General features: G+C 38.6%; 1 protein-coding gene across 5 annotated transcripts in view; it reads left to right on the top strand.

The window, feature by feature from the left end:
* LOC126249524 (annexin B9-like) overlaps positions 1-25,919 on the top strand; it is a 151,316-nt gene extending 125,397 nt beyond the window's left edge. For all 5 annotated transcript variants that reach the window (XM_049951204.1, XM_049951196.1, XM_049951211.1 and 2 more), the window contains 3 exons: positions 12,877-13,050; positions 25,343-25,524; positions 25,687-25,919. In XM_049951204.1, the coding sequence (XP_049807161.1) occupies positions 12,877-13,050; positions 25,343-25,524; positions 25,687-25,737 (407 nt within the window). In that variant the 3' untranslated portion in view covers positions 25,738-25,919. The remainder of the gene's footprint in view (positions 1-12,876; positions 13,051-25,342; positions 25,525-25,686) is intronic.
* The last annotated feature ends 686 nt before the right edge of the window (positions 25,920-26,605 follow it).

Genomic DNA, 26,605 nt, shown 5'->3' with positions numbered 1-26,605 from the left:
TATAGTGGGAATTAGTGAAGTTCGGTGGCAGGAGGAACAAGACTTTTGGTCAGGTGATTACAGGGTTATAAATACAAAATCAAATAGAGGTAATGCAGGAGTAGGTTTAATAATGAATAAAAAAATAGGAGTGCGGGTTAGCTACTACAAACAGCATAGTGAACGCATTACTGTGGCCAAGATAGACACAAAGCCCATGCCTACTACAGTAGTACAAGTTTATATGCCAACTAGCTCTGCAGATGATGAAGAAATTGATGAAATGTATGACGAGATAAAAGAAATTATTCAGGTAGTGAAGGGAGACGAAAATTTAATAGTCATGGGTGACTGGAATTCGTCAGTAGGAAAAGGGAGAGAAGGAAACATAGTAGGTGAATATGGATTGGGGGGAAGAAATGAAAGAGGAAGCCGCCTTGTAGAATTTTGCACTGAGCATAACGTAATCATAGCTAACACTTGGTTCAAGAATCATAAAAGAAGGTTGTATACCTGGAAGAATCCTGGAGATACTAATAGGTATCAGATAGATTATATAATGGTAAGACAGAGATTTAGGAACCAGGTTTTAAATTGTAAGACATTTCCAGGGGCAGATGTGGATTCTGACCACAATCTATTGGTTATGAACTGCAGATTGAAACTGAAGAAACTGCAAAAAGGTGGGAATTTAATGAGGTGGGACCTGGATAAACTGAAAGAACCAGAGGTTGTACAGAGTTTCGGGGAGAGCATAAGGGAACAATTGACAGGAATGGGGGAAAGAAATACAGTAGAAGAAGAATGGGTAGCTCTGAGGGATGAAGTAGTGAAGGCAGCAGAGGATCAAGTAGGTAAAAAGATGAGGGCTAATAGAAATCCTTGGGTAACAGAAGAAATATTGAATTTAATTGATGAAAGGAGAAAATATAAAAATGCAGTACCTGAAGCAGGCAAAAGGGAATACAAACGTCTCAAAAATGAGATCGACAGAAAGTGCAAAATGGCTAAGCAGGGATGGCTAGAGGACAAATGTAAGGATGTAGAGGCTTGTCTCACTAGGGGTAAGATAGATACTGCCTACAGGAAAATTAAAGAGACCTTTGGAGAGAAGAGAACCACTTGTATGAATATCAAGAGCTCAGATGGCAACCCAGTTCTAAGCAAAGAAGGGAAGGCAGAAAGGTGGAAGGAGTATATAGAGGGTTTATACAAGGGCGATGTACTTGAGGACAGTATTATGGAAATGGAAGAGGATGTAGATGAAGATGAAATGGGAGATAAGATACTGCGTGAAGAGTTTGACAGAGCACTGAAAGACCTGAGTCGAAACAAGGCCCCGGGAGTAGACAACATTCCAGTAGAACTACTGATGGCCTTGGGAGAGCCAGTCATGACAAAACTCTACCATCTGGTGAGCAAGATGTATGAGACAGGCGAAATACCCACAGACTTGAAGAAGAATATAATAAATCCAATCCCAAAGAAAGCAGGTGTTGACAGATGTGAAAATTACCGAACTATCAGTTTAATAAATCACAGCTGCAAAATACTAACGCGAATTCTTTACAGACGAATGGAAAAACTGGTAGAAGCGGACCTCGGGGAAGATCAGTTTGGATTCCGTAGAAATGTTGGAACACGTGAGGCAATACTAACCTTACGACTTATCTTAGAAGAAAGATTAAGAAAAGGCAAACCTACATTTCTAGCATTTATAGAGTTAGAGAAAGCTTTTGACAACGTTAAGTGGAATACTCTCTTTCAAATTCTGAAGGTGGCAGGGGTAAAATACAGGGAGCGAAAGGCTATTTACAATTTGTACAGAAACCAGATGGCAGTTACAAGAGTCGAGGGGCGTGAAAGGGAAGCAGTGGTTGGGAAAGGAGTGAGACAGGGTTGTAGCCTCTCCCCGATGTTATTCAATCTGTATATTGAGCAAGCAGTAAAGGAAACAAAAGAAAAATTCGGAGTAGGTATTAAAATTCATGGAGAAGAAGTAAAAACTTTGAGGTTCGCCGATGACATTGTAATTCTGTCAGAGACAGCAAAGGACTTGGAAGAGCAGTAGAACGGAATGGACAGTGTCTTGAAAGGAGGATATAAGATGAACATCAACAAAAGCAAAACGAGGATAATGGAATGTAGTAAAATTAAATCGGGTGATGCTGAGGGGATTAGATTAGGAAATGAGACACTTAAAGTAGTAAAGGAGTTTTGCTATTTAGGGAGTAAAATAACTGATGATGGTTGAAGTAGAGAGGATATAAAATTGTAGACTGGCAATGGCAAGGAAATCGTTTCTGAAGAAGAGAAATTTGTTAACATCGAGTATAGATTTAAGTGTCAGGAAGTCGTTTCTGAAAGTATTTGTATGGAGTGTAGCCATGTATGGAAGTGAAACATGGACAATAACTAGTTTGGACAAGAAGAGAATAGAAGCTTTTGAAATGTGGTGCTACAGAAGAATGCTGAAGATTAGATGGGTAGATCACATAACTAATGAGGAGGTATTGAATAGAATTGGGGAGAAGAGAAGTTTGTGGCACAACTTGACTAGAAGAAGGGATCGGTTGGTAGGACATGTTTTGAGGCATCAAGGGATCACAAATTTAGCATTGGAGGGCAGCGTGGAGGGTAAAAATCGTAGAGGGAGACCAAGAGATCAATACACTAAGCAGATTCAGAAGGATGTAGGTTGCAGTAGGTACTGGGAGATGAAGAAGCTTGCACAGGATAGAGTAGCATGGAGAGCTGCATCAAACCAGTCTCAGGACTGAAGACCACAACAACAATAACAATGCTGCTTCACAGTTTTCCAGGTAGCTACAATTACTTCAGATGTGCTATTGAATCCTGTGATAATCTACCAGATGTTACAATGCTTAAAGTAAAAATCTTGGAAAAATACAAAGTGAGAGTGCGCAATGTTTTAACAACCATGTCAACATTTTGTGAAAAACCCAATAAGTTCTGAGTGTGACAGTGACAAATTTGAACAAAAAAGAAAAAACTTAGCAATCAAATGCAGCTTTTGTAACTAGAAGGGATACAAAGATGCAAGTGCTTTTTCAAGAAACTAAGTGTAATAGGTGCCAAAAATGTGGATAAAGCTCATCGCTATTTCTCTATGAATGAGCCTAAAAAAAACTAAACTCTGTCCAAACAGGCCATGAAGGTCCAACGGTACCGACAGGCCACTGCGTCATCCTCAGCCCACAGGTGTGATGCGGATACAAAAAGGCATGTGGGCAGCACACCACTCTCCCGGCCGTAGGTCATTTTATGAGACCAGAGGTGCTACCTTCCAATCAAGTAGCACCTTAGTTTGTCTCACAAGGGCTGAGTGCACTCTGCTTGCTAACAGTGCTTGGCAGACCTGATGGTCATCCATCAAAGTTCTAGCCCACGTCGGTGATCTGACGGGAACAGGTGTTACCAATGCGGCAGGGCCATTGGCGTCTGAGTGAGCCTGCTTCATGGTTTTGTGACTCCTTGTTATTGTGCGTGGGTAGTGGTTGCCCATCACATATGTGCAAAGATCCAAAAGTATTCACATATGAGAGAAGCATAAGGGAGTTTAATGCTTGCAGACAATAGTATTATGTAACAGCTAAAAGTGATGTACACATCACAACTGCAGTCAGTCACTCCATAATGCTGCAAACCACTTTCTACATGCCAAAGCTCAGTCAATCTCATTTCAGTGGTAAAAGTTGTGGACAACTACCATACAGTGACATTTATGCAGTAATGAAATATACTTATGGTAAAGTCAAAGTGATCACAAACAGATTTGGTAATTTGTTCTACTTACGAGAAAAAAGTCCAAAGGCATGCATCGGTGCCAAGCTGAAAGTTACAAAAAGTGATACACAATTATAGCATGCTCAGTTAGACCATCTGAACTCATGAGATACGAGCAAAATCCATGTGAGACAGGTTTGAAATTGAGTGTTGTTGATCTCACTAGATGCAGAGTCTTATCACATCCACTCCCTTCATTAGATGAGAAGGGAACTCAAACGGACTTCTGACATAACTGCACTCTGATGTCTGGGGGCCATTGCGAGAAATATCTGAAGGTAGTGCAAAATTTTTTGTGACGCTTATAGCAACTGTAGCAGATAGTGCCATGTCTGTTTCCTTTGGCGTTAAGGAGAAGTTGGAGGCAAATTTGTTGAATTAAAAAGCCTAGTTGAAAATCACTTGTCATAAAATTAGACACTTTGTCGCACAACAGTAAGGAGTACTGCAACGAAAGAATGGACTCCTTCTCAGAATGGTAGGAATACAATGATATCTAACAGTCCACAGACATCGCAGCAGAGTAGTGGTGTCAAATGAAAGACCATTTGTTGGTGAAGTAGCTCACTGCATACTTCTGGAGTCAGGACTACTGCCATCATTTTGGACCAAAGCAATCAACACAGTTAACTACTTTCAAAATCATGTAACCAAAGAAGTGTCTGATGAAAGGTGGCTGAAGAGGTATCCTTACTTATCTCATCTTTGTACTATGGGTCAAAAGGTTATCATCCTGGACAAACTGCCAAATGAAAGGAAAGTTGCATGAGGATATAACCAGTGGCCTGGAGTGGACTTTGTAGAAACACTTGCCTGGTCCAAGAATAGTCATTTAGACTACTCACGGCTTCGTTAAATTAAACATGCGTATCTTACAACTGAATATCACCACATTTCTCAGTGGTGACATTTACACACAAATCTTTATTGCATAGCTTTACTTGGCCAAATTCTTGCTAAAGATGAAAGATGTGCAGAAAGACAGTCGCATAGTGAAGAAGGCAAATGACATGCTGCAGGCATTGAAATACAGTGATAAAGTGCGTGAATTTAGCAAAGCCACTTATGTGCTATGCCAAGCTGGTCGATAGCGGTATGCAGAGTTAAATGCAACCCTAACATCAGCTGGTTTTCATCCAAAAAGTTCGGATCCGTATATCTTAAGAGGCACTATATGAAAACATCCAATCTGCTTACTTATTTAAGTAGGTAACATTTAATTGCATAAGCAGACCGAGAAAGGACAAAAATGAAGGATGAGTTATCTGCCAGATTTTAAGTCGAGAACTTGAGTGCCATTAAAGAAAAGCAATCCTTTGACAAAATTACATTACATCAAACTGGCTATATCAGGAGTTTCACACCTATTACATTGGCGACTGGGAGCAAGTTGGAGCAACAGCTATGAGTGCAGGACATGCTAATTGTCATCCATTCACAGGACTGGTTGGATCATCATTGTACATCGCCATGGGTACTCGATCTGACATTTTCTATGTAGTCAATAAGCAAAGCTGTTGCAATTCAGCCATGATTTTATTCATTGGCAAATATCTCAAAGGAACCATGGATAAAAAACTGGCTTACATCAAGAATAAGGAAGGGATTTTTGGATTTGCAGATGATGATAGGAAGTAGCATTCAGTCTACAGCTTCATCTTTCCCAGATCAGCAATCTCATGGTGTTAACGTAAGTAGAGTGCCACAACTCTTTACTCAGCTGAAGCAGATTACATGAGCTTCACCAAAGCAGCAAAGGAAGTGATCCAACTGTCAGCATTAATGGAAGAGTTGGGTATATGAAAACTATCACATCACTGCGTTTGGTGACAGCTGGAAAATTAGCACACAAGTTTTTCGCTCAAAGCTAAAACACATTAACATCAAACAGCACTTCATACTTTAAGCCCTACAAGCCCTTTTTCCCCCCAAGGTAAGTCTTTCCGCTCCCGGGATTGGAATGACTCCTTACCCTCTCCCTTAAAACCCACATCCTTTCATCTTTCCCTCTCCTTCCCTCTTTCCTGATGAAGCAACCGTGGGTTGCGAAAGCTTGAAATTGTGTGTGTGTGTGTGTGTGTGTGTGTGTGTGTGTGTGTGTGTGTGTGTGTGTGTGTGTGTGTGTGTGTGTGTGTAATTTGTGTGTGTGTGTGTGTGTGTGTGTGTGTGTGTGTTCGTAAAGATGATGTGACTTACCGAACGAAAGTGCTGGCAGGTCGACATATACACGAAATTCAAGCTTTAGCAACAAACGGTTGCTTCATCAGGAAAGAGGGAAAGACGAAAGGATGTGGGTTTTAAGGGAAAGGGTAAGGAGTCATTTCAATCCCGGGAGTGGAAAGACTTACCTTAGGGGGAAAAAAGGACACACACACACACACACACACACACACACACACACATATATCCATCTGCACATACACAGACACAAGCAGACATATGTAAAGGCAAAGAGTTTGGGCGGAGATGTCAGTGGAGGCAGAAGTACAGAGGCAAAGATGTTGTTGAATGACAGGTGAGGTATGAGCGGCGGCAACTTGAAATTAGTGGAGATTGAGGCCTGGTGGATAACAAGAACAGAGGATATACTGAAGGGCAAGTTCCCATCTCCGGAGTTCTGACAGGTTGGTGTTAGTGGGAAGTATCCAGATAACCCGGACGGTGTAACACTGTGCCAAGATGTGCTGGCCGTGCACCAAGGCATGTTTAGCCACAGGGTGATCCTCATTACCAACAAACACTGTCTGCCTGTGTCCATTCATACGAATGGACAGTTTGTTGCTGGTCATTCCCACATAAAAAGCTTCACAGTGTAGGCAGGTGAGTTGGTAAATCACGTGGGTGCTTTCACATGTGGCTCTGCCTTTGATCGTGTACACCTTCCGGGATACAGGACTGGAGTAGGTGGTGGTGGGAGGGTGCATGGGACAGGTTTTACACTGGGGGCGGTTACAAGGGTAGGAGCCAGAGGGTAGGGAAGGTGGTTTGGGGATTGCATAGGGATGAACTAAGAGGTGACGAAGGTTAGGTGGACAGCAGAAAGACACTCTTGGTGCAGTGGGGAAGATTTCATGAAGGATGGATCTCATTTCAAGGCAGGATTTGAGGAAGTTGTATCCCTGCTGGAGAGCCACATTCAGAATCTGATCCAGTCCCGGAAAGTATCCTGTCACAAGTGGGGCACTTTTGGGGTTGTTCTGTGGGAGATTCTGGGTTTGAGGAGATGAGGAAGTGGCTCTGGTTATTTGCTTCTGTACCAGGTCGGGAGGGTAGTTGCAGGATGTGAAATCTGTTTTCGGGTTGTTGGTGTAATGGTTCAGGGATTCTGGACTGGAGCAGATTCGTTTGCCACGAAGACCTAGGCTGTAGGGAAGGGACCGTTTGATGTGGAATGGGTGGCAGCTGTCATAATGGAGGTACTGTTGCTTGTTGGTGGGTTTGTTGTGGACGGACGTGTGAAGCTGGCCATTGGACAGGTGGCGGTCAATGTCAAGGAAAGTGGCATGGGATTTGGAGTAGGACCAGGTGAATCTGATGGAACCAAAGGAGTTGAGGTTGGAGAGGAAATTCTGGAGTTCTTCTTCACTGTGAGTCCAGATCATGAAGATGTCATCAATAAATCTGTACCAAACTTTGGGTTGGCAGGCCTGGGTATCCAAGAAGGCTTCCTCTAAGTGACCCATGAATAGGTTGGCGTATGAGGGGGCCATCCTATAGAATACAGGGCTACGCTACAGATAACTTTATTTATAAAAATATACAATACAGTCACCCACAAACTTTACATATTCACAACATCCTTTACCTTTAATCCAAATATATACAGATTCATTAACATTAATCTTACGTCTACTTCTAGTATACAAGGATAGTGAGGAAGGAGAGGTATATACAGATTTTCCAAAGTCTTTATTAGCAATTTCTCCAATGTGGTAGGTGCGGAAGGCAATGACGTCACGATCGACGAAACTCTCGAGACCACCAACTGCTGGAACACCAGATCCACCTCTGACGATAGCTACTGTTAGCCACCCATTGCCATGGGTAAATGTATCATTCACATCAATACTAAAATTTAGTCTGCAACCACGAAACATACAAGGTCCTTCGAGGAGTTCACTGGCAGAAATGTTGGCTATTCTTGGTATGTTTGGCCTTTGAAAGTGAAGAAGTTGTGGGTCAGGATGAAGGTAATGAGGAAAGAGGTTTTTGGTAGGGTGGCAGGTGATCGGCGTGAAAGGAAGTGCTCCATCGCAGCAAGGCCCTGGAAGTGCGGAATATTTGTGTATAAGGAAGTGGCATCAATGGTTACAAGGATGGTTTCCGGGGGTAACAGACTGGGTAGGGATTCCAGGCGTTCGAGAAAGTGGTTGGTGTCTTTGATGAAGGATGGGAGACTGCAGGTAATGGGTTGAAGGTGTTGATCTACGTAGGCAGAGATACGTTCTGTGGGGGCTTGATAGACATACCAACAATTAAAGGGAACAGCCATGGGGACCAGGATGGCCCCCTTGTACACCAACCTATTCATGGGTCACTTAGAGGAAGCCTTCTTGGTTACCCAGGCCTGCCAACCCAGAGTTTGGTACAGATTTATTGATGACATCTTCATGATCTGGACTCACAGTGAAGAAGAACTCCAGAATTTCCTCTCCAACCTCAACTCCTTTGGTTCCATCAGATTCACCTGCTCCTACTCCAAATCCCATGCCACTTTCCTTGACATTGACCTCCACCTGTCCAATGGCCCACTCCACATGTCCGTCCACATCAAACCCACCAACAAGCAACAGTACCTCCATTATGACAGCTGCCACCCATTCCACATCAAACGGTCCCTTCCCTACAGCCTAGGTCTTCGTGGCAAACGAATCTGCTCCAGTCCGGAATCCCTGAACCATTACACCAACAACCCGAAAACAGCTTTCGCATCCTGCAATTACCCTCCCGACCTGGTACAGAAGCAAATAACCAGAGCCACTTCCTCATCTCCTCAAACCCAGAACCTCCCACAGAAGAACCCCAAAAGTGCCCCACTTGTGACAGGATACTTTCCAGGACTGGATCAGACTCTGAATGTGGCTCTCCAGCAGGGATACGACTTCCTCAAATCCTGCCCTGAAATGAGATCCATCCTTCATGAAATCCTCCCCACTCCACCAAGAGTGTCTTTCCGCCGTCCACCTAACCTTCATAACCTCTTAATTCATTACTATGAAATCCCCAAACCACCTTCCCTACCCTCTGGCTCCTACCCTTGTAACCGCCCCTGGTGTAAAACCTGTCCCACGCACCCTCCCACCACCACCTACTCCAGTCCTGTAACCCGGAAGGTGTACACGATCAAAGGCAGAGCCACGTGTGAAAGCACCCACGTGATTTACCAATTGTCCTGCCTACACTGTGAAGCTTTCTATGTGGGAATGACCAGCAACAGACTGTCCATTCGTATGAATGGACACAGGCAGACAGTGTTTGTTGGTAATGAGGATCACCCTGTGGCTAAACATGCCTTGGGGCACGGCCAGCACATCTTGGCACAGTGTTGCACCGTCCGGGTTATCTTTATACTTCCCAGAAACACCAACCTGTCAGAACTCCGGAGATGGGAACTTGCCCTTCAGTATATCCTCTCTTCTCGTTATCCGCCAGGCCTCAATCTCCGCTAATTTCAATTTGCTGCCGCTCATACCTCACCTGTCTTTCAACAACATCTTTGCCTCTGTACTTCCGCCTCGACTGACATCTCTGCCCAAACTCTTTGCCTTTACAAATGTCTGCGCGCGCGCGCGAGTGCGCGAGTGTGTGTGTGTGTGTGTGTGTGTGTGTGTGTGTGTGTGTGTGTGTGTGTGTGTGTGTGTGTGTGCGCCTGTCCTTTTTTCCCCGTAAGGTAAGTCTTTCCACTCCCGGGATTGGAATAACTCCTTACCCTTCCCCTTAAAACCCACATCCTTTCGTCTTTCCCTCTCCTTCCCTCTTTCCTGATGAAGTAACCGTTTGTTGCGAAGGCTTGAATTTCGTGTGTATGTTTGTGTTTGTTTGTGTGTCTGTCGACCTGCCAGCACTTTCGTTCGGTAAGTCACATTATCTTTGTTTTTATATATTTTTTCCCCCACGTGGAATGTTTCCCAACAAAGATGATGTGACTTACCAAACGAAAGCACTGGCTCGTCGATAGACACACAAACACACACACAAAATTCAAGCTTTGGCAACAAACTGTTGCCTCATCAGGATGGAGGGAAGGAGAGAGAAAGACGAAAGGATGTGTGTTTTAAGGGAGAGGGTAAGGAGTCATTCCAATCCTGGGAGTGGAATGACTTACCTTAGGGGGAAAAAAGGACGGGTATAACACACGCACACACACACACACACACACACACACACACACACACACATCCATCCACACATATACAGACACAAGCAGACATATTTAAAGACAAAGAGTTTGGGCAGAGATCTCTTTGTCTTTAAATATGTCTGCTTGTGTCTGTATATGTTTGGATGGATATATATATGTGTGTGTGTGTGTGTGTGTGTGTGTGTGTGTGTGTGTGTGTGTGTGTGCGCCTGTCCTTTTTTCCCCCTAAGGTAAGTCTTTCCGCTCCCGGGAGTGGATAGACTCCTTACCCTCTCCCTTAAAACCCACATCCTTTCGTCTTTTCCTCTCCTTCCCTCTTTCCTGATGAGGCAACAGTTTGTTGCGAAAGCTTGAATTTTGTGTGTTTGTGTTAGTTTGTGTGTCTATCGACCTGCCAGTGCTTCGTTAGGTAAGTCACATCATCATTGTTTTTAGATAGATGTGTTTGTTTCAACCTGAGACAACTAAATAGCTTAAATCTTAGTGCATTGTATGAAGAAAAAAAATGTGGTGAAAAGTTATTAGTAAAGGGGACATCTGTCTGTGCTACAACTGGGCGCATGGGTGGGGTCAGCTTTGTGTTTTCAAATTTTTATTGCATATTCAGATTCCATGCCCAAAAGTACATATGGTTTAGTTAAACTTGTTTTCCATTTGTGGCAGATGGCACTGTATTCAACAAATATGAAATGTGCCTATTTTAGCAGTTGAGAACCAACACATTTGGTTTGAAATTTCATTTACAGTGTAAATGTAAATCTGTGTGTGTTAATGGGTTCGAAATTTACTTTAGTGTTGCGGATTTGATTGTACTGTACAATATGGTTAGTCATTTCAGGGTATGGTTAGAAATTATATTTAGCATGATCAAGGAATGATGATGTGGACATAAGTTTCCTCTCCCATCACAATGCTTGGTATCGGTGAGTCCCCTTGCCTCTCACCAGTGGGATGCCTGATTTTGGTGAGCATAAGAGGGTTTGCACGATGTGGGTATCCATAGTAGGTGTGCCTGCCACTACCAGTTAGACATTTTACCTTATTACAGTGCTCGTGGTTTGTTTTTTGCCAGTAGCTGTGTAGCAACCAGTGTGAGAATTACAGTGGTTGGACAGAAACACACACCGAAATCAGTCACCCTGCTGGCACCTAAAGCAAGCGTTCAGATTGTTCGGCGAGAATTGACCACCGAAGGGAACAGAAAACGAAGTTACCATTGAAGTAGCTTATTTGCCAGTAATGTCTGGCTAACCATGTTATTTGTACTGTAAAATCACATTTGCAACACTCGAGTAACTTTCCAGTATCAGTGTTAGACTGTTAGAACACAAAGGTTTAGATTTACATAGTAAACAAAGTGTAGAACCAAATGCACTGCAAAAAGACATTCATGGGATTTGTCAATTACGGTGCTATTGCCCATGAACAGAAAAGAATGGTTTGAGTAAACTATATGTAATTTTTGGTATAGAATCCTAATATGCAATAGAAATTGGGGGTTCCCATTTAAAAACACAAAGCTGACCACACCCATGAAAGAGGGGTGGTTAGGAGGTGGACAGTTTTAGCATGCATAAAAATTCCCTTCGCTAGTATTATCTTTTCACCTAGAACCTTTTTTCATACAATACATCATTTTTAGTATATTTAGTTGTCTCAAATTAAAGCAAACACGCTGTACAAATAGGACATTGTAGTTGGGCTTTCCATGCCCTTGAAGTGCATCATTCTCTCCTAGACAGTATCTGGAAGGCACCTGTACTATAGCAGATGGCAGAGTAGGTAGCATACACTACCCGTACTGCCACCCACCTTCAGCAGTTGCCACTGTCTATGACTCAGCCTAGTTGTTTAGATACATCAAACAATTCACACACACAACATGGAATTCTTTAACCTGTTACTACATTTTTTGTGTTTCCTCATTTAGTGTGATGTTTCGAGATTTTGTGTATATCGTTTCCTGTTGTTGAAAACAATTGAAGAAACAAAATGTTTTTAAAAACAGCTATTGTTTTACTCTCTTGGAGAGATTGCATGACATTTGTAAGGCTACACATGCAAGGTGAATAGCTGTTTGTACAAAAACTCTAACAAATGCGTAGTGGGTAGTGTTAATGTTTTGCTTGTGGACACCTATGGACTCTTGTTTTTATTTACACACAAAATGTAGTTTTATCATTTGAATCAGAAATAATAAAATGACAAATAAGGCTATGAATACAGGTTACAATGTCATTAAATATAAATAATTTAAACTGTGTTACATGTTGGAAGGTAGAGATAATCAGCTGATAGGCTTTGTCCTAGATACATATTAATGTTCTGCAGGTGGGTAACAGTACAACTAGTTAAGACTAATAAGTAATGATTTAGTTGTTAGTGTTAGCAAAGTTTCACTTTACAGAAAAGTCCTTCCATAAAATTATTTTGACTGCCCAGCAAAGGTTTGTTATTTCATTAAGTGTGTGAAGTATATTGACCATTGTATACAAGGACACCTCTTTAATATAATAGTGTCATTAGTGTTGTTGAAGATACTAATTTATTCCAAGGTGAAATCTGTTTTCTTTCCCCTCTGTCATAAAGTTAAAGGTGAAAATATCAGTAGGCTTGTCATCTACTTTCAGAATTAGAACTGGTTTATTAAAAAAAAATGGGAATAATCTAGTGTTTCTGAAATCATAAATTTGTTAAAATTCCTCTTACTGTGTGGTTTTTCCTTGCAGGAGAGCTGCGCTTTGGGACTGATGAGTCAACATTCAATGCTATTCTGTGCTCTAGAAGTTATCCACAGCTGAGACAAATCTTCATTGAGTATGAGCGCATTACTGGTCACGATTTTGAAAAAGCTGTCAAGAATGAATTTTCGGGTGATATTGAAGCTGGATTATTGGCTATAGGTGAGAAGGATTGAAAAATTAAAGACAGCTCAAAGGAAACTGAGAAAACTGTAGATTTTATGTATAGCATAATGTAGTAGGAACCATATTGTGTTTACCATCATTGAGTGGCTGTGATTACTATCGGCTAAAACTTTCTGGTTGGACGATATTATGCTTTTAGGCATAAATGGATATTCAGATGTTTGTTTGTTAGGCTTTCAACATGTTCACCATGCAGCTGGCTTTGTCAATTGAAGTTGAATGCATATAGTTTTTAACACATTTACAAATTGACTATTCTCATTACAAAATTTACATTTTACAATATACACAATCATGTCTAACTAAATACATCATCTCTTCCATTACATATCTACATATTAATTACAGAAATGTGAATACATTTTCTTCCAGTGTAACATTATGTGCATGGTATGTCTAAGTTCTATGTAAATGATAGTTTATTGTGATTACACACCTAAGATACTCTTACTTACTATTAAGGAGGATGTCTCCCAATTATATATGTCCTTAGTTACTTTGAAAGTATTCTTCCTCTGAATAATATGCCATATTTTTTAAACCATACTTCTAAAACTACCATAAATTTACATGCAGTAAAGATTTTTACCGATTGTGGCAGTTCATTGTCCATCTTTAGATTTAGGTGATTGTGGCTATTAGGTATCAGCGACAGGCTCGAATAAGTTATGTTTAGCATGTAGTTGTTTGTGGTACAGTGCATATGTACATTTGTTCTTGGCACAAATTTCTTTATATTTTATATGTAGGCCCAATGGTACTTACCAGCCACTGTGTCGTCCTCAGCCCACAAGTGTCGCTGGATGTGCATGTGGATATGGAGGGGCTTGTATAAATGCTTGGAATTGTTATGATATAGTTTTTTTTTTTACAGGCTTCTCGAGGACCCAATCCTTGAATACACCTGATGGCTTTTTTGTGCCATCTGAAAACACAGTTTTTACATAGAGAATTTCCCCATGACAGTGCCCCTTGCTGAAACACACTAAAAGAATGCATGGTAACAGAGAATCAGCAATTTTTTTATTGATAGGAAACCTCAGTTTATATAGCAGAAAAATCATAAGTGCACATTTACCAGTTAAATATTTTGTGTTCTTACTCCTAGAGTCTTTGGTCTATTGAAACTTTCTTGTTCTTGAGCATTTTGATTAAAATATAGTTCCTCTGTATTCATTTCATTTATACATAGCTGGTTAACTTTATGCCGTTGACTACTTTTCCAAATAGTTCCTTTTTTGTCTAAAACTACCTGCATATTCTCACCAGATGAAATCATATTCATATCAGCATATAGAACATTTTTGCACAGCGTACGGTTTGAGAAGTGATTAACGTATATAGTAAAAAGGGGGTGGCCCAAGGACAGAGCCTAGGGGAGTTCTCTCTTAATTTTCCTTAGTTTTGACATGTACTTGTTGTCGTGCACTAATTGTTGCCTGTTGCTTAGGTAAGATTTAACTAAATCTACAAACCATAGTAGTCTAGTTTCTTTGCAATAGTCTCATGTGACAAAGAATCCAAAGCTTTCCATAAATGTTATACAGGACACCAGTTTCTTTCATAACCATTGTTAGATCTGACCCCTTTCTTTCACAATGGTTTCACAATAGCATATTTTGGTCTGCCTTGAAAAATGCCCTTTTTCAGTGAGCTATTACATACGTGACTCAGAATCCTACTTATCTGTTGGAAACAAGTTTGTACCATAAATTCCATGCAAGCTTTTACTTGTGAGTGAATTTATTTTCCTAATTTCAGTAGGAGAAGGGGTTTAATTTCAGTGTTACTAAATTGCATATATATTGCCTCTTTCACATGCAGCCTTGCATTTCCTAATGACTAGCTGGATCCTATTTTCTGTAAAACACTTAAAAATGGTTATTAAAAATATCTTCTACTTCTGATTTTCACTTAAAAAACTTTTCGTTAAGTTTGATAGCACAGTCTTCCTGTGCTCTTGGCTGCCCTGTTTCCCTTTTGACATTATTCCAGATTATTTTAATTTTATTATCAGAGGTGCTAATCTAACTTTTTAATAACATTTCTTAATGTTTGTTTCTAGATCATTCGTCTTCTAGCTATGATACATTTCCCTTTTCTGTTTGCAAGTTGTTTTTATCCCTTTAGTAAGCCATGGGTTTTGAGATTGTTTCGTACAATTATATTTCACTTACGGAAACTGTTCTCAAATATACTCGCAAAGGTATCGTGGAATAGGTTAAATTTTAAATTATCATCAGGTTCCCTGTACACCTTATCCCATTCTAACTGTTGCAAGCTTTCCCTAAAATTTACAAATGTTAAAGCATAATTGAAATTGCTATTTTGGAGAACTGTTTTGCATAACTGAATGGTGCCATGTCACATATTATAACTAGCTTTGGGTCATGATGAGACAGACCATTCTTAACATGAAAATTTTTTGTTCTGTTGGATTTATCTTGGTCTATAAAAATATTATCTTTCAAAGTGCTGTTATCTTTCAGTGTGCTGCTTTCCTGTATCATCCAAGTAGAAAGAAAAAAAAACTGACGTCAAATTGAAAGAACAAAGTAATACTTCAGGGTCAAGCTTTCTATTGGACTGTTTCAGAGAATCTACATTGAAATCCCCACAAACAATAATTTGCACAAAAAAGAATCAGAATTAGCTGAAAATTTCCCAGTGGGGACCTACAGAGCTAAAATTATAGAAGTACAGTTATTTAGTTTCAGCTCACATGCACATTCTTCTATATGTTGCTCTAAACAAATTTCTTTAGTTGTAAATTTTACACAATAGGGTACATTTTAGTATGTATGGCAATTTGTCTCTCCATAGTGTGTCTACTTAAATTTGCTGAAAGCTTAGATCCTCCATTTACCTTTTCCATATATGTGACTGTATAATGTTGAGACAGGCATACTATGTCTGTTCCGCCCTCAATTTCTCCCAATTTCTAAATCTTTTAGACAGACAAGGTCATCTAATTTTTTTAATGCCCTGATATTCTGATGCAGTATACTAACATTATTTTTTACTGTACTTTTTAGACTCTTGAGATGAAAAAAAATTCTAGTACTTGCCCATGTGAGCTTCCCATTAAGCTAAATTTCATTCAACGTTGAATCATTGGACACTGATCTTAGCCTGATCTAGATATAGATGGACAATTCATCTGGAGCAATGCTTGGTCTGCAGTAACTTCTTGCCCATGAGCAATCAAATGGTAAAAAAGTGTGCTACTGTACTTTTAATCCAGTGTTCATTCACACAGAATGCTGCAATTAATTTTGTCTGGTCAGAACTGGAATTCACTAATGTTGCTTTTAAGAACTACAAATTTGTGTGTAACAAAATTAGCTTGTTTTTGCTGTAGGGAGGTAAAGTGTTTATACTGGGTCCACTTTGTTAATTTTACTATGTTCTGGTGTTCTTTGCTTGACAAAGACAAGTATATCTCAGGCTTATACATTTCCCTGATCTGTTTCTGAGATTTGGGACATGTTGCCTGACTTGCTAAAGCAGACTAGTTCATTACACACCACACTATTTTTTGGATCAACAAAGTCTTTACTAACTAATTTCTAACTACGTCTTGTATGGAAAACTCAGACAATTGCAGTTGTTCACAGATGGATGATTTAAAGTAATACAATCCTTAACATCAACCAGTGCTAAACTTTTAAATTGTTTGCAGATTGATTCTAAATACCCATTAGCTTTAGTTATTTCAGTGTGCACACATGATTATTCTATTGAGTCATAATGCTGAGGTATTTTTAGTACTATTACATCTACATCATACTCCCAAGCCACCTAATGGTGTGTGGTGGAGGGTACTTTTGGTACCACTGTCTGATCCCTCCAACCCTGTTCCACTTGTGAATAGTGCGTGTGAAGAAAGATTGTCGGTAAGCCTCTGTATTGGTTCTAATTTCTTGAATTTTCTCCTCGTGGTCAATACGCGAGATGCATGTGAGGCAAAGTAATATGTTGTTTGACTCCTCCTGAAAAGTGCTGTCCCAAAACTTGAATAGTAAATCTCTGTGATGCACAGTGACTCTTCTGTAACATGTGCCAGTGGAGTTTGTTTAGCATATACATAAGCTCTCTCATCAGTTAAATGATCCCATGACAAAATGTGCCGCTCTTTGTTGGATCTTCTCTCTCTCTCCTCTATCAGTCCTACCTGATAGGGATCCCAGATACATGAACAATACTCAAGAATCGAGCAAACAAGTGCCTTATAAGCCACTTCTTTCATGGATGAGTTACATTTCCTTAAGATTCTTCCGATGAATCTGTGTCTGGCATCTGCTTTTCCCACTATCCGTTTTTATGTGATCTTTCCACTTATGGTTGCACTGGATAGTTATGCCTAGATATTTCATGGCAGATGCCGGCATTGCAAGAATTATGTCTGTTCTTATTAGGTGATCTAAGTGAATCAGTGCCATTTGCAGTTATAATTTTTTCAACATTTTCACTAAACTGAACATCTTTAGGTTTCATGAGCTTGGCTTCAGATCCATTCAGTTGCAACACAGGCATACCTCCGCTTCTTATTGTGGGACTATGTCCATTGCAGATCCATTACCTTTTGGTTTCCTCCTTTCCTTTCAAAGTGGAATCTAATTTCTCCACATCAAAAATAAAATGTTTACACAATGGACGCAGTGTCACTTCTTGCAGTTTTTTGGCATTTTCGACGTTGCTTATTCATAGTGATGTCATTCTTTCCACAAGTAGTGTTATGTAGTAGCCTATCACTACACATTGGAGGTTTTCACTACTGTTTTTGTTGTACAGGTTCTTGGTTCTTGAACTTTAATGCACTTACCTCTTTAATAAAAATGTCAGAATTTTGTCTTGACAGTCAGAACTATTTACCTTTCAGTGCATTTTGTCTTTACAGCAGTTCAAACATGACCATATCTTTCATTTAGGAGCGACATTTGCACACTTAAAATGATAAACTGTTTCACCATTATTGCACATTACTGTTTTGATGACACACTTCTCGTAGCAGCAATGGGAAGATAACCATTCTTCTCACAAATTTTCACTAAATGATACTGATACAGTACACAATATTTTGTTTGTATATTTTTCAGTACTTCAGTTTTTCTTCCAGCAAATTTCTTAATAACATAACACATCAGACACATTATCACAATGAAGGCTAAATTTTTTGCATACTAGATACTTTTCCTCATATTTCTTAAGTTTGTTTGTGGAGCTAATACCCTCACAATCTTTGACCCCATCTTACCCAGTAGAACAACTGCTACATTTGTGTAAAAACAGGGAAATGTCACAGCACTGCTGTAAATCAAAGTATAATACTAATCATTTATGCTTATCATAATTTCATTTTTGTCACTCACATTTCATTTTTAATTTGCCTGACATTTTGTTTTATGGCATTGTCATCATAAGAATCTCTACTCTCCCAACCATGAAATCCAGAATTCATAAGCTGCCGTCTTCTTTCACTTCCATGGTGAAAGGAGTGTTTGAGCGGAGCAAGCTCAAATGCTGGAGAAGTGAGATTAGTGTTTATATTCCTGGGGCCACACCGCAGGTTTGTTGTCAACAAATTGCCAGAAGCAGGAAAGTTTCAGCTGACCACAGTGCCTTTTCCTCAGTCTTCCATAAAATAGTTGGCCACCATAGGAGAGGAGGACTTCCCATGGCAACTGTTCACATGTTCAAAATAATGGTTGTTAAGTGAGAAATATAGAGGTAAGCATGTATTTAAACAGTGCCACAATATATTTCTCAAACTGCTTGTTAATAGCTCTAATTAGCTCTGTAGAGGCACATTCATAAAAAAGGATACAACTGCAAAGTTAACCAAAAATATGGCTGTTGTAGTTACGGACCTTTAGGTAACCCATGAAATCCTCAGAATTACGAATAAGATAGTTGCATTTGCGTATTAGAAGGATAAATGGCCGATAAATAGTTTGGACAAGAAGAGGATAGAAGCTTTCGAAATGTGGTGCTACAGAAGAATGTTGAAGATTAGGTGTGTAGATCACGTAACTAATGAGGAGGTATTGAATAGGATTGGGGAGAACAGAAGTTTGTGGCACAACTTGACTAGAAGAAGGGATCGGTTGGTAGGACATGTCCTGAGGCATCAAGGGATCACAAATTTAGCATTGGAGGGCAGTGTGGAGGGTAAAAATAATAGAGGGAGACCAAGAGATGAATACACTAAGCAGATTCATAGGGATGTAGGTTGCAGTAAGTACTGGGAGATGAAGAAGCTTGCACAGAATAGAATAGCATGGAGAGCTGCATCAGACCATTCTGAGGACTGACGACGAAGATGACGACAACAACAACAACAACAACAACATTAGAAGCACCAATAGAAGGTTAATATATTAAGACAAAAACAGATTGGTGCTCCAATGTTGATCACAATGGGGACAAACAGGGAACCTATCCTTGTGAATCTTCACTATGCCATATCAGTCTTGAAGGAACTGCAGCATGTTGGGGCAGGCCCTTGATAGTTGGAACAGAAGTCCTATTGAGGTTTTCTCTGAACCTTGTCAATCGGATCCTCTCCCAGCAAGGTTGTTGAATAATGAATCAATTTCACTGTTACTCAGTTCTTGATATCAGAAAGGTGGTCTTCCCCTTATTGACAGGTAATAGTGACAAAGTCCTTGTCTGATCTCAAGTCTTGCAGAGCCTTCCATTCAGCATCCAGCAGCACTTTCATTGCCCTCTGCTCATGTCCAGAAGGCTTCTCTTTGGCTCCTGAAAGGGAGCACTGTAAATGCTGCTTTCCTCCAACTGTAAGTGCTTCTCCATGCATGAGTAATTTGTGTTTGTGGCCCCAGTAATTTTTTCTCACTGCTCTGCAAGTATCACCAATTGCATTTTGTGGCAGTGATTCCAGCAACTACCACCATCTGATCTTCAACATTTGTTGTGATGAAATATTGTGGGACATCCTCGAAACTGTAAAACATACCAATCTTTACATTGGTTTAGGGTTTATACACTGGCGTATTTTCTTGGCACTTCACGAAACAAAATCTCCCTCCCCAAAAAAAGCACTTTGAAAAGATCTTTAATGTGCAGCAACACATTACAATGTAACAGTGTCCAGAAGCCCAGCTCCAATGTCAAATCTAACATAACTTCTCATACCAGCTCCATTCACCAAATCTAACAAACATAGTACAGTTGATCATACCATGTTTTACATTTTTGGAGGTAATAACTTCACTCAGTACCAGACGTACACCAATTAATCTGTTGACAATTCTTGTCACAACTTTACAGGAACCAGAACTCACCAGACAGTACTCCAGCTGCACTCTGCACCAAGGCTTTGGACAAGGTGTATTTATACATCTTTTAACAGTTGCATTCTTTGACATTATTACGTTATTTCACGTTTGATGTTACAATTTTAATAAGTTAATCCAGCAAAAACTGACATTCAGGGTTTTAGTAGAAATTAAAATGAGTACAATGATGATGCAAATTTGCAAAATTAACGATCTTTTACAAGTTCAATCTTGAAACATACATACATTTAACAATTAAGTTTTCATTATTCAGTCCAGGACATTCTTGAATATCTTTATGTAATTATGCAATTTTATGAAACATTTCTGAGCTGGTACTATTTCTACAACACCAAAATTACAATTAAAAGTCCAAAATGGCTTTTCACAACATTTGAAGGCTAAAATGTGGAATAATTACGCACTCACAAAATCTTTAAATCATGTTGCAAAAACATTAATGGATCATTCTTCTAACATTATTTACGATACAAATTGTCTCTTTGAATCAGGTTATGTCTCCAGTTTGACTCGTCCCTAGTTTTCGTAATATGTGAACATTGCACTAAATTTCTCTATAGACTGTTCCAGAAACATTAATTAAAGAGTATAATTACAAATTTTTAGTTGGTGATTTCTGTAAGAATGTTGTCCTGACTTGCAAAGATACATAAATATTAAGGTGTGTGACACAGTTTAATGTTTTCGTTACAACTATTTCACACTGTTGCACTAAGTGATTTTATTCACCAAGTGTCCTTATACACTACCCACATCTGTTTTAGCTTGTATCACATACTACAAAACCTGCTGTATTGGGTACACCACATGACCCAATACAGCTTGTTTTGTTACAATGTATGCTGTATATTTTTGTATTACAATACATTGCATACCTTCGTATTATGAAAGTATGAAGTCGATTTCCACCAAACACGGCTTGTTAGTTTTGAAGCACTGAAACAGAGATTGTGATGGGTTTTGTAACCCAATCACAGCTCATGTCACATGATCTAGCCAGCCGTTGACTGCAGTTGTTTAGAGCATAGAACATGTGGTGTAATCAGCCAATATCAAAAGCACTGTTAAGTAGTGTGAACACACACATAGGAAAAGTTTTTTTTTCAAAATGATGACTCAAATGTCTAGTCTTCTGGCCACAAAGTTCTTCCAAGTGGCTGGTCCTCAAAGTGTTAAGTTTTAAATGATAGTCAAATGCTCTGTGATTTAAGAAATTGATCACATGTTCACAAACGTAACATAATTCATCTTGCATAAAACAAAACTTACTTTGAAAGTAACTCTTTTCAAACCACCATTCACAATATTTTCCAGCGAGCTGTTAGAAGTACATATTGCCAGAGAGCACCAGAAAACAGGTGTTACTGCACTTGCGCAGCTATGGTAATGCAGGAAGCCCATGTATTTGTATGTATATACTATCAAGAGATCTTACATTACGTTATAAAAGAAATAGGGCATTTAAGGATACTGAAAGAGCATCCGAATTTCATAAAGTATACTAAAATGCATAATTTGGCTTAAAATGCAGAGTTGTATGTCCAGATTCATAGAGCTTACTTTTAAAAAGTTAGCATGTACCTACAATTTCCTTCTACTGTCCCAAATTTTAATTTTTAGCTCACTTTTTTCATATAAAAATTAAATTTTATTATAAAATTCGTATAAAATTAAGAGAAAATGAAAAAGGTAAATGGAGGTAAATCATTACAGTAAATCTGCATAATTACAGTAATTCAGTCCTAAAATTTTAATACAAAGTAAAAAAATTAAGGGAAAATTTTGTAAGTTTGTTTTCTTACAATCTATTTTTTAAAAAAGTTAAGTTTGAAGGAAAAAGGTAAACAGAGGTAAATAAAACGGCAAAATAAAATTATTCACATTTACCTAAAATTTTTCCATTAATAAGATTTCAAAAAGGTGAAACAACCCCACATTGGCCATGTGTGCCAGAAGATGAAAACGTGCACCTGAAATTCAGTGAACAGTTGAAACTAGCCATTAGTGGGGAATGAAACACATGGTTTCAAATAAATTGTGACTGCCTCTGGAGAAAAGATTAATAAAGGCCAAATTTCTGTAGCAAACAGACTGAAATAACTTCATTGTTCTGCAAGGCAATTTTTACTTGACTGCCAGAAATGTGGAAATAAAATAAAATCATAAAACTGTAAATAACATATTTTAGCCTTCCACAATTATGTCAGTGTATTTTAATTCACTTCATAGCTCCTGGCCACAGAAATCAGTTTTATTTTCATTTGACTGGAAGGCTCTAAACAAACAAACAAACAAACAACAGCAAAATCGCGAAATGTAAACATGGGTCATGTGGAGAAGCTTGGGTGTATAAGAAAAATTTTTCCAGGTAGCATCTGCAGTTCGGTGCTACAGCTGAAACCGCTAACAGCCCCACATCAAGTAGCAAGAAGAGGGAGTAGGTGCTTCTGATATTGACTCAGCTGCCCATGTGCATGAACCCGCTGGCAACAGCTCAAACAAACATAATGTAAATAGTTGTGATGTCATGCTCATCAGAAGCAGTTTGTTGTTATGAAGCATTGCATAGTGTATGCACTGTGTTTTGTTGTTTTAATGACACATTTCCTTTGCAACTTCTGTTTTATTTTGGTTTTTTCTCTTACTTGTTTTAATGCTGCAGTATTATTCTGCAGTAACAGGATATTGAAAAATTCTTTACTAGAGTAAAAGTTCTTAACACTCAAAATTACAAAAATTTAACTGAAAAGTAAAACAATGAAAAATTCCTGGTGATCGAAAAATTTCCCAAGTTTTTCCCAATTTTCTCCTGGATGAAAAAATTCCTGTGCTTCTTCCGGAATTCCCTATTCTCCTAGGGCACATAAACCCTCTCTGTTATCCAGCAGAAAACTGATCTACATAAACATGGATACTCTACAAATCACGCTTAAGTGCCTCGCAGAGGGTTCATTGAACGACCTTCAGTATATAAGTCTCTCTTATTCCACTCTTGAACAGTGTACAGAAAAAATGAACACTTATACCTATCTGTACAAGCTCTGATTGCCCTTATTTTATTGTGAAAATCTCATTCAGAGGAGAAAGTTGGTGATTGATATTTTATAAGATGATGCTGCTGCAACAAGAAACGTGTGTTTTTATGATGTCCACCCCAAATCCTGTATCATGTCTGCAGTATACCCTCCTCTATTTCTTGATAATACCGAACATGCTTGACGTCTTTGGACTTTCTTGATGTACTCGGTTAATCCTATCTAGTGAGGATCCTGCAAAAGCAGCAGCACTCCAAAAGTGTATTTGCAACAAATCTGCCAAGGAGGTCGCAACAAGTAAATCTCGTTAACATTTGACTATCAGGTGCAGATGAATCTGCAATTGTTTTTAGAGCTCAATCACAACAGGTTGTTGGTTCTATAAACAAACTGACAATACCTGATGGACCGTGTCCTTCATGCCTGAGAGAGAATTCAACTGTGGAAAATATTCTAAAGGTGGACATGAACTCCTCTATGCCCTGGTCAAAACTGACAGTAAATCAAGATTAAAGTCTCTAAAAACAAAAATCTTCCAGTTAAGCTTGCATAACATTATTAAAAACTGTTTCTAGTTGCATTATGAATGTTAATATATTTTCTGCCAATGATTTGTAAACTGTCAGCAGTACAGACTTGTTATTTTTTCTGCTCCAGTATTCGTACTGTCCTCTGAGGTGTTACATACAATTTGCAATAACCTGAAGGGTGTAAACTCCATTATTATTTTTCTCTCCATATGTAACCCCCCTTCCCACTTCCTTTTTATTGGTTCTACAGTAGTATATTAGTTTGCAGTCATAAAGATGAATCCATTCACTTTCAGTGCTTTCCATTTGATGTTCTGATATAGGCCCTGCACAAGAAGTCTGCTGAAATTTAATATACCTTTCAATTTCCTTATGTTTGTTTCAACTGTAATCATATTACTCTGCAGCTCTCTCTTTGACATGAATTTACTCTAAAAGAGTGAACACACTAGATATCACTGGAATAGGATTGATACTGCTTTGGTGGCAAATAGCTATGCAGAAGCATTCAGATTCAAACCATATACTTTATGTAAAGGAACAGAATGAAGCAAGTGCAAATGATTCCACTGTGCTGTTTTTCACACTTCCTAAGATAAAAAGTGTTTTTGATGTGTGAACTTCTTAATTATTTTCTATTACTAGGTTTTTAGTTTTCTGTGAATTTAATTTTAGTGTTCCTTACATTCACATGTTTGTTTCTGCAACTTTTGTCGTATCACAATGTAAACCACTTGAGATTTCCTCTTCTCTACCGTCAATTCTGGTGCGTACCTTCTTGTCTTGTTGCTTTTTGAAGAATATGGTGAATACTTGAAATCCTTTCACAAGTTCTGTAAGTGCTCCTCTCCATTTTTTATTTTTATGTTTTTTATTTTTATTATTTTATTATTTTATTTTTATTTTTTATTTTTTTATTTTTTTATTTTTTTATTTTTTATTTGCCCTTGGACCACTCAAGTCTCCTAAAAATTTCATGACCGAAGTGAAAATGTTGATATGAGGCTTATCAGATGTTAAATTAGAGTTGCTGTAGGCCAATCAATTGGAACACACATCGTAACAGTTTCACAGGACCCATAGAAAGAACACAGTACACTGGTAGTGTAATACTAGACAATGAAGATTATCTACCATCACCGTGTAATTGTGTTGTAATACAGTAGTTCGATTTCAGATTTCCAGTTTTAGATTATTTTGTTTAGCTTTTGATAAGCTAGGGTGAATAGATTTATATTGTAGTATATTTATTATTTTAAAAGTAGTAGTAGATATTATACACATAGTTCAGTGATGTAAAATCAAAGGGTCTCTGCTTTTTTGTGTGCACATGCTTACGTGGTATAAATTGTTACTAATTTGGTCTTTTCTGCACCTACAGTGAAATCAGTGCGAAACAAAGCGGGATTCTTTGCTGAAAGGCTCCACGATGCTATGGCTGGACTTGGTACAAAAGACAGAACGTTAATAAGGATTACAGCCACACGATGTGAAGTGGATATGGCCGATATTAAGCAGTCATTTCAGGAGCGCTATGGAAAAACATTGGAGAGCTTTATCTCAGTAAGTAGCTTAGTTTTTAGATACCACTACTGTCATAGTCATAATAGAATGCAAAATCAATTGGTAGTAATTTCACTAGTTAGTGTTTGAATATTGCTAGAATTGTTCATTTGTTATTCACTTGCACACCTTCTTGAACTTACAGTTGCATTCTTTTTCCAGGGTGATACATCAGGAGATTACAAGAAAGCACTTTTGGCACTTGTATCATGAACTGTTTAAACTGTGTTTTTTAGTATACATATGCTGCAATGATTTGTAAAACAGTTATCTGAACTTCCATGTGTACATTTAAGGATGGTTATCACTTTTGCCATTTTTATAAATCTCTCTGTACCAGATTTTTATTAGCTAAATTACAAAGAATTTTTGATAAACTATATTTACCACATGAACATTTAGTACCTAAAATCTAAATTTGCTAAGCAATTGCTTGAATATTATAGATGTAGGAAGAGTTTGTGTATTTTCTCCCAATACAGTTCAGTGCCTTTCATGGCATTCCTTCAAAAGATAATAAAAAGAAACCTTAAAATAAGGTCATTCTTAAATTCAAATGTTCAGTGAAAAAAAGTGTTGAACACAATAGATTGTACTCTACAAGTGACAATGTTTAAAATGCTCTATGGTTATGTAAGGCAAATAATTCACTTGCTTGAGCTCTACTGTATTTTTATTCCTTTTTATGTATTAAAAATAACCAATAATAATAATAAAGTTTCCATACACATTGGACAGCATGTCAAAAATTTGCATCCCATAAATTAATGCAAATGCAGTTTTCACTTGCAACATGATGGAATAACTAAATCTATTTTTGATCAGTGAAATCTCTGTATTTTTCATTCATGTGTTGTTGCCATAAATATAGTGGATCTGAAGAGACTTTCATTGCACTACATATTTTCAGTAAATCTAGATAATAATTCTCTCTCTCTCTCTCTCTCTCTCTCTCTCTCTCTCTCTCTCTCACACACACACACACACACACACACACACACACACACACACACACACACACACACACACAGAACCAAGTGTTCTTTCATCAAACAAAGAGGAGGTGACTAGGGGAACAAGA

The sequence above is a fragment of the Schistocerca nitens genome, chromosome 1, assembly GCF_023898315.1.
Source record: "Schistocerca nitens isolate TAMUIC-IGC-003100 chromosome 1, iqSchNite1.1, whole genome shotgun sequence".
Classification (NCBI taxonomy): Eukaryota; Metazoa; Arthropoda; class Insecta; order Orthoptera; family Acrididae; genus Schistocerca; species Schistocerca nitens.
The sequence above is the reverse complement of the archived record's forward strand: the minus strand, read 5'-3'. Positions and strand labels throughout refer to the sequence as shown.